Below are 16,804 nucleotides of genomic sequence, written 5' to 3'. Positions count from 1 at the left end.
CTCTTCGTTCCAAAGTAGGCATCCCCGGACTTGGCAAAAAAAAAAAAACGAAAACGCGATCCACGAACTTAGTACCGTTCTATAGAACGGTACTTCCCGAATGAGAGCTTAGCGGCGGGGTATCACCATGGAAACCCCGCTGCTAAGCGTTCATTGGCTGAGAGAGGCCATCTCCCGTCTCTCTCAGCCAATGAACGGCTCCCTCCATTGTAGTCAATGCTGGGAGCCGCAAGGTTATTAAAGTTTACCCTGCGGTTCCCACCATTGACTACAATGGAGGGAGCCGTTCATTGGCTGAGAGACGGGAGATGACCTCTCTCAGCCAATGAACGCTTAGCAGCGGGGTTTCCATGGTGATACCCCGGCGCTAAGCTCTCATTCGGGAAGTACCGTTCTATAGAACGGTACTAAGTTCGTGGATCGCGTTTTCATTTTTTTTTTTTGCCAAGTCCGGGGATGCCTACTTTGGAACGAAGAGGACAGAACCTCGCATAGGAGATGGTGAGTATGTTTTTTTTCACAGGTCCCCTAGGGATACTTTACCGGACAAGTGGACCGATGCTACAGGTTACATAGGTGAGTATGTGTACATGTGTGTGTGTGTATGTATGTTTAATAAACTTATACTGTCACGGTGTGTGTGTCCTGTGTTTTTTTAAACATTTTTTTTACAGGTGAACTACAGGTACTAGTGGGCCCTTAATGCCCTGCATGCTGGTACTTGTGGTTCTCCAAGTACCAGCATGCGGGGCAGGCTAGCTGGGACTTGCAGTTCTACTTGTAAAGACAATGTTTGATATTCTTTATTTACACCACACCACACAATCAACCCGCCACCCACCGCCACCAGGGGTGGCGGGGATAGCCCCGGGCTATCAGCCTGGGCCTGGGGTGCCCTGGAGAGGGTGACCCCTTTATTGGGGGGGTCCCCAGCTCTCCAGGGATCCCCGGCCTGGGCTGACTAGCGGTCAGGGTTGATGCTGCGGCTGGGGGGCCCGGTGAAAGGGCTCCCCTGGCTGTGGCATCAGCCCCCCGCTAGAAAAAGTCCAGTGCTGGTTCTGGAACATACAGGGGAACCCTACTCATTTTTTGTCCCCTATATTTCCAGAACCAGGACCGGATCAGAGCCCAGAGCTGGTTGCGCAGAATACAGGGGACCCCTACGTCGTTTGTCCCCCGTATTTTGGCAACCAGCGCTGGTTCTGACTAGCCCGGTGCTGGTTGTGCTTAAGTACAGGGGACCCCTACGTCGTTTGTCCCCTGTATTTAAGCACACCCAGCACTGGGTTACTTATGCCCGGGGCTGGTTGCTCTTTTTTGGGGGGGTGCACGCCATTTTTTTCTTTTTTTACACAGGTTTTTTTTTTTTTTTTTTTTTACCACAGCAGCACAGACGGGTCTCACGGACCTGTCATTGCTCTGTGCCAATCACACAGATGCATGTAGCACGGATCTCCCGGGTTCGTGCTACATGCAAATGGGCACCATAACGCTGATTGGCTTCCTGTCTGCCACTGCAGTGCCACTCCTAGATGGGCCACGTGTTTGTGCCGCCCCCTTGTGTCGCTTAGCATAGTCATCCAGCTTCCTCGGTACAACCTTTTGGCCTAAAAACAATATTGTGAGGTGTGAGGTGTTCAGAATAGAGTGGAAATGAGTGGAAATTAATGTTATTGGGGTTATTAATAGCGTAGGAACAAAAAAAGGCCCATTTATGTGATTTTAGCGTTTTTTTTTTATTTTTTAAGAAAAAATCCAGATCCAAAACACAAAACCCAGAACCCAAAACACGGAAGGGTGGTTTTGGCAAAACCAATCCAGATCCAAAACACGAAGAAAGATCCAGATCCAAAACCAAAACACAAAACACGAAAAGTGTCCGGTGCACACCCCTAATAACTAATAATAATAATAATAAAACCCCACTGTTTATTATGTTTATTATTATTATTATTATTATTATTATTATTAGTTATTATGGTGAGTGCAGAGCCCCTGTGAGTTCTATATATATATATATATATATATATATATATATATATATATACATACACAGTACACATATATATATGTGTGTGTGTGTATATATATATATATATATATATACATATATATATATATATATACATATATAGTCACATACATACATATATAAATACTTACATATGGGTAGAGAAAGGACGGCACTCGGTAGACTTATTTAAGATTTAAAACGGTCCTTTATTTTGCCAACGTTTTGTCAGGGACAGAAGAGTACATATATACATATATACACATACATACATACACACACATATATATATATATATTATATATATACATACAAATATATATACATACATATATATATAAATACTCAGGGGCCAGACATTACACTGACCTGTGGGAAGTTAATCTGGCCTGCTGGACTGCCTTTTCCTGATTCCTGAGCTAGGAGACAGGATGGTAGACACATCTTTAGAGCAGGATGGTCAGGGGGCGATGTTTTTGCGGGTCAAAGGTGGCGGGGCTTCGGTCAGCTGGTTCACCGGTCGTGGGGAAGGGGGGGGCGCCAAGGGGGTGTGGGGAAGGGTTAAACTTAGCTATTGGCGGCCGGGGGGAAGAGTTAGCTGGGCTGGTGGTGACAGGAAAAGAAATTATTTTTCCTGTCTGCACCACAGTCAGTGTATGTTGGCCTATTTTCAATGGGAGGGCCTGGAGTTGTAGCTCCACCTGCCCCATTGTTAATCCGGCCCTGCCGACGAGCACCAGATATATTGGCCGATCAATTGATCTGTGTACTCAGCTTTAGAGTTTTTACAGTGTCCTGTGTAAGATATGATTGTATAATGGATGTATGTAACTGGATTTGGAAACATATTGAATGTAGGGAACAAAAGACAGTTCAGAGTCAAGGATGACACCTTGGCAGTGAGCTTGTGCAGTAGGGTTGATTGTTGAGTTATACAGGCATAGAGATATCAGGTTGGTAAAAACTATTGGCCGGTGGAAATATTTTTAATTCTTTTTTGGAAAGATTAAACTTCAGGTGGCGAGATGACTTCCAAGATGAAACATAGGTCCCCTAATGTTTTAGCAGACTGCTCTTTAAGGTCTAGCCCTATACCCTATGAAATTCCCATTCACATAATGAGGACTGGGGTTGGCAATTCCATGCAAGATCCACCAGAGCAGGAGAGAGGATCTCCTGCTGAAGACCATTAAGCCATCAGGGCATTGCCAAAAACAACAGGTTGATGGCGTGCAGGTAAATAATATTTGCCATTTTATCTTTTCCCACTAAGGGGCCTATTCATCATTACTAAAAATTCTCTGGAGGTAAATAGGTTTAGAACTTGCATGGAGTTCTACCTAATTACTGGAGAAATTCATCATTCATCCTCTCCATAAGTATCTATTCCGAAAAGCTGTAATTTTTGTGATAACAGCCTTTCAGGAAATAGATACTTTTCCCTACCTACGCTAAGTTACCGCAGCTGTAATCAGTGCTGCGCATGCACCATTACATTCGTAAAAGCAGTGCATGCGCAGCATTGCCTACAGCTGCTGTAATTCTGTGTCCCCCCCCAACCCCCCACCTGCCTCCTGCCCCTCCCCTGTCCCCCACTTACCTGGTCGCTGCAGCTGCCTCCAGCTGCTGTTCTGACACTGTGTTCTACCGACAGAACGCAGTAAAGTTTAGAAAGAAAAAAAAAAAATTTTTTTTCTAAACTTTACTGTGTTCTGTCGTGAGAACAAAGTGTCAGAGCAGCAGCCGGAGCCAGACAAGGGACCAGGGAGCGCTGGATCGAGCCGGAGGAGGACCTGCCCAGCTGAAGGCAGGTAAGTATCACCCGCTATAGGCCACCTGAGAGTGGCGTAGAGCAACCCCATCAAATTCCGAAAATACATAATTTCCAGAATTTGATGAATAGCCTAATTTCCATATCCCCATAGTGGAAATTAAATGCAGACGGACTTAACCAGGAGATATCAGACATATGTGTGTTAATGATTACTACTGAAACAGTAATTAAGGAAAATGTCCTTTAAACCGTTATTTTAGTGTTGATGAATAGGCCCCTTAATCCCCACAAATTTCTCTTATTGTATAGTATTCGCCGTAAATAAAAAATGTGGAGTGGAGGCCCCTGGCTGGAACACTGGCAAGGGCCACTGGTGGTTTTACTGCAAGGTGACTCCTGACATAAACTGGAACAGATTAAAAGAAAATCAACACCTGGAATTATTTGACACAGTTGCAACAGTAGCTTAACAAATAATACGTGTAACTATTATTGTAAGCTACAGGCATCGAGAAGCTAGTTAAAATGTTTTGTTCTGCTTTCCTAAGTACTTGCCTTTCTCTTACTTTCAGACTAGTCAATAATCCCCACTATTGTTGAACTGTCTTTGGGATGTACAGTATGTACAATGCCAGGCAAGTCTAAGCATTAGCTTGACAGGACATTTTTTGCATACATTAGAACCAACTTCCTCATTTGTCAGTACCTAATATCACTGCACCAATACAGCTCATAAACTGTATGTGTCTAACAATGATCACTGTTTCAGATCACATATTTTATGTAATAACTGTCTGACAAATCATCACATGAAAGAAAAATAAGAAAATAATCATTCAGAAATGCATCATTAATCCATAACCTACCAGATGGAGTCCTTAGTGAGTGTGGTGTTAATTGTATCATCGTCATCCAGATAGAAATCAGTTTGTAGATTGGCATCATTGTCATGGGCAGAGAAATAATTGGTAATAAGTCGTGCAGGAATTCCAAGACTTCTCAGAACTGCAAGCAGAATAATAAAGCTTTTTTTACTAATAAATGAGATAATCAGAAACGAGACATTACTCTACTTGCACAGTCACTAGTGTTATTTATCGGAATAGCTTATTCTATGTTCATGCTAATGTTTAGTGTTAAGTTCTGTACTAGATAACAAGATTCTGCTTCACAATACAGAAGATTGCCATAACTAATTACACCCATTGAAACCTAGCAGAAACCTGCACAGTTTAGATGGCATACAATAGACATAATATAAGACATGCTAAATACATATGATATAAAATACTGCTTGGTAAGAAAAGATCAGTCAGGAAGAGAATATGGTGACAAAGTACAGCAAAAGACATAGAAAGTTATGGCTTTATCATTGTTTCAAGAGTAATATCATGATGTTGTCTAAAATGGATACATTACAATTCTCTATTCTTCTCTATATAAATCGAGAGATAGAAATAAATCTGTTTATATAAAATTAATTCTACCTATCAATTCTGTTATCCATAATATAAACAGTGAAGCTACCTCTTTTTCTAATGATCCATTAATCCCTGAAATGCTTATATCTATCTTGTTTCATACCTCTCAATTAGCCCAATTATGTGGAATTTTCTAGTTTTCTAGAACCACACAGAGCTGCGCACCTCTCCCTCCTTGTGTCTGCCCATATTCCTCATAATTATAAACTCTCATGAGCAGGGCCCTCTTCCAACTGTCTCTTCCTGTAATTAGTAGGGCTGTATTATATAATTATGTTAATCTGTCAATTTAAAAGCTAGTTTGTAACTATCTAATGTAATTTAATTTTAGATTGTATGCTATCACCTACAGTATATATAACTGAACTGAAATTAAAGATAGTAACAATGCCCTCATGTACCAGTACAGTAAGTGGCTATATATTAATAATAACACTAGACAGCGGCAAATTGGGCCACTGGGAAAGCGGGAAAGTTTCAGCTGGGCTGGTTCCATTCTCCCCTATCCCGGGCCGGCTTACACTGCAGTTTTAGGGGCATATTCAATTAGCCGCGATAAGCCATTTTCGGCGAAAAGTTTTTCCCGGTGACGTCATTTTGCCAGGTGAAAACTTTTCCCCGTATTCAATTCCAAAGACTTTTTGCCAGTGAGGAAAGTAAATGCATTGAAATAGGCAAAAAAGATTTGCCTATGAAAGCTGGCAGAAAAAAGTGCAGAATTGGGATTTTGGGGTGCAAACTTGCGGAAACCACCCTGCACCCTTGGGTCAGCCCCCCAAAGGTAAACTGTGTAAAAAAAAAGTAAAAACCCCTTAGAGCACCCCAAAAAAGTACTTTTTGGGGCAAAAAAAAATCATAGTTGGGGGACAAACTTAAAAACTAGCGAAATAGACTCCAGGGGGGTCCCCAAGTATGCCCCAGGTGTTTTTAAGATTGTAGGTGTTTGCGGCAGGTGGATTTTTTACGTTTTTTAAAACTTTACTTTAGCAACTTCAAAATATGCTAGCACCCATTTTCATGTACCACAAATTTGCTGGGACTACTTATTTTCTGCAAAAAACCTGCAAAATGCTATTCTTCACCACTTGTGCAAAGACGCTAATTAGCAGCTATTGAGATCATTTAAGTACCCCAAATACCTTCAGCAGGGCTACTCGGGGGCATCTAGAATGATTCCCAATGTCCGTGCATCTTTTGGGGGTGTCAGGCTGATTTCCCCAAATCTGACAGGACTTTTCACTAGTTTTGAATTCGCCGGGTTCCGTTTTCACTGATTTGTAATTGAATACCGGGATAAGCAGGGACGAGTGCGATACTTTTCCGTATGGAAAACCAGCAATGTCGGCGAAAAGTTCAGCATGCGAAAAGTACGGGACTTTTCGCAGGTGATTGAATATGCCCCTTAGTAGTGGCAGTGTTTTTACTGCACACCCCATGTAGTAATACGGAGGCCATATATGTTGGGAAAGGGGGAGAAGGAAAAAAGGAGGAAAGAAAAATTTGTTTTTTATCACAATTTTGGCAAATTGACCATTAGTACCTAGGCAATATTTTGATTTATTTATAAACGAATACAGTTACTATCAAGAAGCATGTTAGCTATGTAAAAGCAGGGGCCAAAACAATAATACAATGTATATTTAATGTAGAAGCTTGTGCCTACATATAACTTTAGATGCAACTCACCTATTACAGTATGTCATAGACTCTAACAGGATCTAGATTCCTGTATGTAGTAAAAATCAAATATAATCCACATGTCCTTAGTGCTGAGCAATGTAAACATTCATAGACTCCCAGCCGTATATATAATACCACAGATATAGCTAGTGCTATTGCATTCTCTGGTCAGTCACAGTGTACATTATACAGTAGGTATTTTTTGCTTAATACATTTTTGATAAAGGATTTTCCAGCCAGAGAGATGAACATTTGTACAGTATATACTGTAGTTATCTGTCAGCTAACACACAAGCATGATGAAATTCAAGTATTGTGCTGGCGGATGTGCAGTTACAGGGAAAATATATCCTGGCACATTTAAGGACAGATTTACTAAGCAAGTACAGCCATGAGCACATTAAATATAATATAAATGACACCAGGGCAATAATTAGGTGATTTGTAGATTGTAATAAAAATTCTTTATAGTAGAGTATTTTTAGTCACATGGAGAGGAAGGAACAGTGAGCCTCATAAGATGTACGCAAACTCGATGGCTTGTGTACATCTCCGATGATAGAAGATCTGTACTGCGCATGCGCCCGTCTTCTACTGCGAGATCTCTCGCAGTTCCCCAAAGCCGCAGCCTGCATGACAGGCTGAGACCATTTAGGGGCAAGGAGTGGGTGGAGCCGGCCTGTGTTCCTGGAAAACGGAGGTGTGTTGCCCCCATTTTCCAGGAGTGATGGGCCCAGCTCTGCGTCTTCCGAAGCAGACTTCCGGATCCCGGCTAAGCAGTTTCATTGCCCATTCTGAGTAAGCTTACTCAGATGGGTGATTACTGCGGCCATTGCGACGATGGCGATCCAATGCTGCACCTTAGAATGCAGCACTCAGATCTGACATGTTATCAGGAGGCGTCTTTTCCCTACAGATGCCTCCTTCTGCACTACCAAATATTAGCATCGCTGCTGCGTCCGTCTCTGTATCAGGCCCAGTATTTAAAAAATATTTCACATGCCTCTGAGTGATAAACAACAGATGCACTAGCCCCATAAAACATTCTAGGCTTTATAATTGGAGTACAGCCACATCTCCTCTAAAATGGGGACGTGGTTGCATCATTTTGGGTGCATGGTCGTGTCATGTAGTTGGCACATTCCATGTGACCTGAGGGTAGTGCGTCTGAAGTGCTAAGCTGGATCAGTCACCTCCTCTCCCCCAAAAGTAGCACTTAATTGCTCTGTACAAATGTCCCAAGTCCTGACGGATGGGGCAGTTCATTAGAATCGGGACTTTCCTGTTTACCTTGTGACATTTGGAAGATATGTCCTGTAGTCAGCATCCCAGCTACCCAATCCTTCCTAAATAGATGTTTTACTTGACTGAGGTATAATATTTTAGTTACTAGTAAGCCCACAATTTACCAGCTTTGGTATACAGGTGTGGGTCTTATTATATAGCATGCTTGGTATTAAAGGGTCTAAATGAGAATTTTTAACTTAGCCAGATACAACTGACTGTCAGTTATAAAGGAAAGCTAAATAAGAAGCTCTCTACAACATTGAAAACCGCAGTACAATACACACAATTATTTATTATATAGACATGCAGGCAGGAGTTTTGAGTAAAATATGTATTAAATGAGACAAGCTGGGGAGAAAAGGAGTTAGCCCTTCCTTTGTTCAACACTTTTACTAAATACATATGCCTTTGTTGCTCTGTCTAGGCACATATAGCCCTGATGTACCTTTCATAAGTTTATTATAACATGTACATTATAATAAAATATATACTACATTGTGAAAAACAAGAAATGGTCAAATTACTTAAGGGTAAAGTACAGGGGGTAGATCTACTAAAGTTTCTAAACATGAAAAGTGGAGGTGTTGCCCATAGCATCCAAATTCTAGCTATCATGTCTGTATTGCATTCTAGAAAACGATAGACATATTCTGATTGCCTGCTATAGGCAACACCACCACGTGTCTGTTTTAGAAGCTTCAGCAAATCTATCCCCAAATGTGATTGTAGGTAGAACATTGAAATAGACTGACAGACCATGTGAGTCACAGTAAACAATCCTGCAATGATGGTAAATGATGGGCCATAAAAGTGCTCTTCTGGATGTGAGCCTACTTACTGTATGTGTTGGGCTGCACTAAGTGGAATTACATACAAAGGAATGCTGTTTACTGCTATATTTTTTTCAATGATAGAATTAAATACAATGCACTAGAGGCTTTTATCTCAAGGTTCCTGCTTTAGCCACAAACAAAAAATAAATAAATAAAAGCCAAACAATAGGACAAATATTTTTTTTATGAGTAAATAACAAATATGCTTTAGAAACAAGTTTGTATTATTACTTTTTTACATTTTAGCAAACATTTCAGTAAATGTACAGGGGAAAAAAGCTAATACGGAGGTCATTGCTGTACTTTTACTGGAAGTTAATGTAGTAATGCTGCTAGGTCTATGAACGTAAATAGGTGACTTTGATGATTAAGTCATTTTTCTACTACCCCTTTTAAGCTTTTTGGATACAATGTTAAAGACTGGCTGTTAAAATACTGATGTGTATCCCTCAAGTCTCCAAAATATAAGTCATTCTTCCATTCATAGATACACAACATATGAGGAATAGGAATCCTTGGCGTGCAATCTTGTGAATCATTGTTAGAGCTGAGAGATGTTGAGAATGAGAGCATTAAAGTCACAAAGAAGCAGTCGTTCTAAATTCTACTAGCATTAGTCCTAAAGAGTTTTTTAATACTCTCAGTACACAACCCTCAGTACACAGCATTATTACTATGCATATAGGACCTGTTCGCTACTTGGTTCCAATTTTGATAGGCTACTGAAAGATTAACACTTAGGGCCTCAATGAGTATCCCTCACAACAATAAATGGTGCTCCAGCCAATCAGCTCCCAACTGTCATCTGTTTGAAAAATAACAGTTGGGAGCTGATTGGCTTGAGCACCATTTATTACACGCAACAAGTTTTATCATTCGTTGTGAGTGATAAGACTTGTTGATAAATAAGGCCCTTAGTACCATACATTTAAAACTGCAACATATATATAAAACAACTAGCTGAAATACCTGGCGTTGCCCGTGTTTATACTTTCAAGTTATTTAGTTTTATTATTTATTATGTGATGTCATCCAAATCCATCCAGTGGGAGGCCCAGAACAGACTCCCTGGGTCAAAGTTCTGCTGGGTGCACTCCGCTGTGAGGTCTGACTGGGACCCCAACCTCTCCATTAGGTATCCCTGACCATATTGCCACCCCTCTGTGAAGTTTTCATCCAAATCCATCCAGTGGAAGGCCCAGAACAAACTTCCCCCGGTGAAAGTTCTGGCCAGCATCCCCGGGACAAAGTTCTGCCCAGCGTACACCAACAGGAGGTCCGACTGGGGCCTCAACACCCTAGCAAGTCTTCTGGCATCCAATTTTACCACTCTGTGAAATTTTTGACCAAATCCATACAGTGGAAGGCTCAGAACAGGCTCCCCGGGTCACAGTTCTGCCCAGCGTACACCAACAGGAGATCCGACAAGGACCCTAACCCCCTAAAACCTGATCAGGTTCCAACTGGACCACCCTGCATTGGTTTCATCCCAATCGGGGTGCAGGGGTGTCCGAATGCATAACTGGATAGACAACAAACAAACAGAACAATTAATTTTATACAGATTACATTATTTTAAAATGCTTAACAAATGGTAACAATTTCTGGGTAAGAGCTCGCATAGAATAATTTCAAGCAATTCCATAAAGAAAGGAACAAACAAAGAGCCAGAGTGTCACCACTGACTGAAGGAGGGACTCCAATTTGATTTGAAATTCACTGCAACAAAAGTGGGGTAACTTGCATTTACAGTGCAACAAAGAACTAGAGTTGAAATAGGATATGAATTAAAGCGTCTTTAATTTCCTCTAAATAATAGCCTAAAACATATAATTATATATATATATATATATATATATATATATATATTAGGGGTGAGCAGGTTCGGATTTCTGAAATCCGAACCCCCCCGAGCCCCCCGGATCCGAGGCCGATCCGAGTCAGGCTTGACTTTTCCCGCTTGACTCGGATCTGAAATCAAGGCACAACATCATCATCCCGCCTTCCGGGTCTCGCGGGTTTTGGATTCTATATAAGGTACCCGTGTCGGCGCCATTTTCTCACTGGCTGGGCTGTGTAGTGTAGTGTAGTGTTGTGCTGTGCTGTGCTGCTGTTGTCCATAGGGGCTGTGTCCACTCCTCCAAAGTCCATAGGGGCTGGCTGTGTTGTGCTGTGCTGCTGTTGTCCATAGGGGCTGTGTCCACTCCTCCAAAGTCCATAGGGGCTGGCTGTGTTGTGCTGCTGTTGTCCATAGGGGCTGTGTCCACTCCTCCAAAGTCCATAGGGGCTGGCTGTGTTGTGCTGTGCTGCTGTTGTCCATAGGGGCTGTGTCCACTCCTCCAAAGTCCATAGGGGCTGGCAGGACTGTGTTGTGCAGTCAGTTGTCCATAGGGGCTGTGTCCACTCCAAAGTCCTGTGCAGTGTCCCAGTCCTAAAGGGGTGCTGTAGTGTTGTCCAGGGGGTGCTCTGTCCATCAGGGGTGCTCCCCCCAAGTGCAAAAGAAAATAATATTTTTTCTACGTTTGTGAATTGTGTGCGCAGTAGCTGCACGTGCATCAACAAAGTAGTGCCAAGCGTGCGCCTGTGTCCCATAAGTAAAGGGCCGGCTGGCTTTTCTGTTAAAGGATGCTGTAACCCCCAAAGGGCACTCCAAACAAAATAAAAAAATATTTTCTGTGTTTGTGAATTGTGTGCGCAGTAGCCGCACGTCCATCAACAAAGTAGCGCCAAGCGTGCGCCTGTGTCATAGGTAAAGGGCCGGCTGGCTTGACCATTAAAGGGTGCTGTAACCCCCAAAGTGCACTCCAAAAAAAATAAAAATATATATTTTTTTGTGTTTGTGAATTGTGTGCGCAGTAGCCGCACGTGCATCAACAAAGTAGCGCCAAACGTGCGCCTGTGTCATAGGTAAAGGGCCGGCTGGCTTGACCATTAAAGGGTGCTGTAACCCCCAAAGTGCACTCCAAAAAAAGAAAAAAAAATATATTTTTTGTGTTTGTGAATTGTGTGCGCTGTAGCCGCACAAGCATCAACAAAGTAGCGCCAAGCGTGCGCCTGTGTCTAAGGTAAAGGGCCGGCTGGCTTGACCGTTAAAGGGTGCTGTAACCCCCAAAGTGCACTCCAAAAAAAGAAAAATATATATTTTTTTGTGTTTGTGAATTGTGTGCGCAGTAGCCGCACGTGCATCAACAAAGTAGTGCCAAGCGTGCGCCTGTGTCATAAGTAAAGGGCCGGCTGGCTTGACCGTTAAAGGGTGCTGTAACCCCCAAAGTGCACTCCAAACAAAATAAAAAAATATATTTTTTTGTGTTTGTGAATTGTGTGCGCAGTAGCCGCACGTGCATCAACAAAGTACTGCCAAGCGTGCGCCTGTGTCATAAGTAAAGGGCCAGCTGGCTTGACCGTTAAAGGATGCTGTAACCCCCAAAGTGCACTCCAGACAAAATAAAAAATATTTTCTGTGTTTGTGAATTGTGTGCACTGTGGCTGCACGTGCATCAACAAAGGAGCAGCGCCAAGCATGCGCCTGTGTCCCATAAGTAAAGGGCCGGCTGGCTTGTCCGTTAAAGGGTGCTGTAACCCCCAAAGGGCACTCCAAACAAAATAAAAAAATATATTTTTTTGTGTTTGTGAATTGTGCACAGTAGCCGCATGTGTATCAACAAAGTAGCGCCAAGCGTGCGCCTGTGTCATAGGTAAAGGACTGTCTGGCTTGACCATTAAAAGGTGCTGTAACTCCCAAAGTGCACTCCAAAAAAAAGAAAAAAAAATATTTTTTTGTGTTCGTGAATGGTGTGCGCAGTAGCAGCCTGTGCATCAACAAAGTAGTGCCAAGCGTGCGCCTGTGTCATAAGTAAAGGGCCGGCAGGCTTGACCGTTAAAGGGTGCTGTAACCCCCAAAGTGCACTCCAAACAAGATAAAAATATATATTTTTTTGTGTTTGTGAATTGTGTGCGCAGTAGCGCACGTGCATCAACAAAGTACTGCCAAGCGTGCACCTGTGTCATAAGTAAAGGGCCGGCTGGCTTGACCATTAAAGGGTGCTGTAACCCCCAAAGTGCACTCCAAACAAAATAAAAAAATATTTTCTGTGTTTGTGAATTGTGTGCACTGTGGCTACACACACGATCATCAACAAAGGAGCAGCGCCAAGCGTGCGTCTGTCTGTTAAAGGTTATTTGTGATATCTGACAATGCCACCAATATTGTGCGGGCATTACATCTGGGCAAATTCCAGCACGTCCCATGTTTTGCTCACACAATAAACTTGGTGGTGCAGAATTTTCTGAAAAGCGACAGGGGCGTGCAGGAGACGCTTTGGGTGGCCCTAAAAATTTCTGCCCACTTTTGCCATTCAGCGACTGCGTGCCAAAGACTGGAGCGCCAGCAAACACTCTTGAACCTGCACCGCTATCACCTGAAGCAAGAGGTTGTGACGTGGTGGAACTCAACCCTCTATATGCTTCAGAGGATGGAGGAGCAGCAAAAGGCCATTCAAGCCTATACATCCACCTATGACATAGGCAAAGGAGGGGGTATGCACCTGACTCAAGTGCAGTGGAGAATGATTTCTGTGTTGTGCCAGGTTCTCCAGCCCTTCGAACTTGCCACACGTGAAGTCAGTTCAGGTACTGCCAGCTTGAGTCAGGTCATTCCCCTCATCAGGCTTTTGCAGAAGCAGCTGGAGAAAGTGAAGGAGGAGCTAAGATGGAGCAATTCCGCTCGGCATGTGGGACTTGTGGATGAAGCCCTTCATTCGCTTTGCCAGGATTCCAGGGTGGTCAATCTATTGAAATCAGACCACTGCATTTTGGCCACCGTGCTCAATCCTAGGTTTAAAGCCTATGTGGTGTCTCTCTTTCCGGCTGACACAAGCCTGCAGAGGTGCAAAGACCTGCTGATGAAAACACTGTCAGCTGAAGCAGAACGTGACACGTCAACAGCTCCTTCTTCATTTTCTCCCGCAACTGGGGCTGCCAGGAAAACACTTAGGTATCCTAAGCAACCCGCTGGCGGTGATGCAGGGCAGTCAGGACCAAGTTTGGACATCTGGTCCGGACTGAAGGACCTGGCAACAATTTCTGACATGTCTACTGTCACTGCATATGATACTGTCACCATTGACAGAATGGTGGAGGATTACATAGGTGACAGCATCCAAGTAGGCATGTCAGACAGTCTGTACCTGTACTGGCAGGAAAAAGAGGCAATTTGGAGGCCCCTGTACAAACTGGCTCTATTTTACCTGAGTTGCCCCCCCTCCAGTGTGTACTCTGAAAGAGTGTTTAGTGCAGCCGGGAACCTTGTCAGTGAAAGGCGTAGGAGGTTGCTTCCACAAAATGTGGAGAAGATGATGTTCATAAAAATGAATTATCAACTCTTCCAGGGAGACCAGCCTCCAGAACCTACAGAGGGACCTGTGGTGGTGGATTCCAGCGGGGACGAGTTAATAGTCTGTGAGGATGAGGATGTACACAACACTGAAGAGGGTGAGGAATCGGTGGATGAGGAGGATGAGGACGACATCTTGCCTCCGTAGAGCCAGTTTATGCAGGGACAGATTAATTGCCAGCTTGTTTTGTGGGGGCCCAAACGAACCAATCATTTCAGCCACAGTCGTGTGGCAGACCCTGGCGCTGAAATGATTGGTTTGTTAAAGTGTGCATGTCCTGTTTATACAACATAAGGGTGGGTGGGAGGGCCCAAGGACAATTCCATCTTGCACCTCTTTTTTTCTTTGCATTATGTACTGTTTGGGGCCTAGTTTTTCAAACTGCCATCCTGTCTGCCACTGCAGTGTCACTCCTAGATGGGCCACGTGTTTGTGCCGCCCACTCGTATCGCTTAGCATAGTCATCCAGCTACCTCGGTGCAAGATTTTGGACATAAAAACACTATTGTGAGGTGTGAGGTGTTCAGAATAGACTGGAAATGAGTGGAAATTAAGGTTATTGAGGTTAATAATAGCATAGGAGCAGAAAAACACACAAATTCTGTGATTTTAGCTGTTTTTATGCTTTTTTAAAAAAAAATACAGATCCAAAACACAAAACCGAGAACCCAAAACACGGAAGGGTGGTTTTGGCAAAACCAATCCAGATCCAAAACACGAAGAAAGATCCAGATCCAAAACCAAAACACAAAACATGAAAAGTGTCCGGTGCACACCCCTAATATATATATATATATATATATATATATATCTATATATATATCTATATATATCTATATCTATATATATATATATATATATATACACATAAAGATAAATATTTGTTCAGGATAGCAGCAGATGGCATTGGTGCACTTATAATCAAATAAATATGAGCAAAAATATGAAGGAAAATATTTATTGAAAGAAACGACAATACCGACCTTCCATAAAACAATGAGCTATGTAATTAGAAACGGACAGTCCTCGTACTTGTAGAATTAGCTCTGTGTGCCATTTAAGAGATTACTGGTTTCTGCAATATATGTATAGGGACAGCATTTGTAATCACAGTATCATTAATATCGCTAATGTTGTGCTGTTCAGTTCATAAACATCTCCAGTGATGTGTTGTTTGGTTCATAGGCAAGTTTACCATTACCTTAAAGTGGACACTAAGGCTCCCGTTAGTCCAGCTCTATAGCTTTCTCATGACTTAGGTAGAAAACATACGTGAAGCCGCACATGCCGAATTACTACAAGTCTGTTTATATGGGAACCAGATTTGCTAAAGTCTGCCAGCATACATTAAATATGTCATCAGCAAACACTTGGCTTAGCAACCCCCCCCCCCCCCTACACACACACATACAGACACCACTTTCCACCTTGTAGATAGTAGTCACCCTTGGCTAGTTTTGTTACAACATTGTAAAAACTGAAATGTATGTAGGGTGAGGGAAAAACATTTTTTAGCCTCAGCACCAGGTGCAATTATTTTGCGGTTATGGGATATCTACAGTTTTCAATGGAGCATACAGGCTCAACTGTCTCAAGAATCAATGGCTAAGTATTGCTCCCTGTACTCCTATCACATAGTGACAGCCATATAATCAGAGTATATTACAATGACCACTACACAAAATGAGAACATCACAGTGACCATCATATAATGCAGAGAACATCGCAGTAACTGCTATAAAATGCAAAAAACATTGCAGTGACCACCATATAATGCAGAGAATATTGCAGTGATTGATAGATAATACAGAGAACATTACAGTGACCACCATATAATTCAGAGAAGATCACAGTGACCATCATATAATGCAGAAAACATTGAGTGACCACCAGATAATGCAGAGAACATTGCAGTGATTGCCATATACTGCAGAGAACATAGCAGTGACTGACATATTATGAAGAAAGCATCACTGTGAACACCATATAATGCAGATAACATCACAGTGACCACCATATAATGTAGAGACCATCACAGTGACTGCCATATAATGCAGAGAACATCGCAGTGATAGCAATATAATGCAGAGACCATCAGAGTGACTGCCATATAATGCAGAGAAGATGGCAATGGCCACCATATAACACAGAGACCATGATAGTGACTGCCATATAAAGCAGAGAATATCACAGTGACACAAACATTAATACAACACCACCACCATAGATAATATTAGTAACTCCCCTCCAAAAAAAACATACATTCCTCCTGATTGCATAAATGTACCAACCCTCTAGATAACATTAAAACATTTTCACACCTTCACTGACATTTACCTGTCTGG

General features: G+C 42.5%; 1 protein-coding gene across 1 annotated transcript in view; it reads right to left on the bottom strand.

The window, feature by feature from the left end:
- Positions 1-16,804, bottom strand: part of F13A1 (coagulation factor XIII A chain) — a 205,196-nt gene that overhangs the window by 102,015 nt on the left and 86,377 nt on the right. Inside the window, exon 8 of the mRNA XM_088471783.1 lies at positions 4,652-4,790. Coding sequence (XP_088327909.1) covers positions 4,652-4,790 — 139 coding nt within the window. The remainder of the gene's footprint in view (positions 1-4,651; positions 4,791-16,804) is intronic.

The sequence above is a fragment of the Taudactylus pleione genome, unplaced genomic scaffold, assembly GCF_031769625.1.
Source record: "Taudactylus pleione unplaced genomic scaffold, aTauple2 ptg000116l, whole genome shotgun sequence".
Taxonomy (NCBI): Eukaryota; Metazoa; Chordata; class Amphibia; order Anura; family Myobatrachidae; genus Taudactylus; species Taudactylus pleione.
This window is presented reverse-complemented; position numbering and strand designations above follow the sequence as displayed.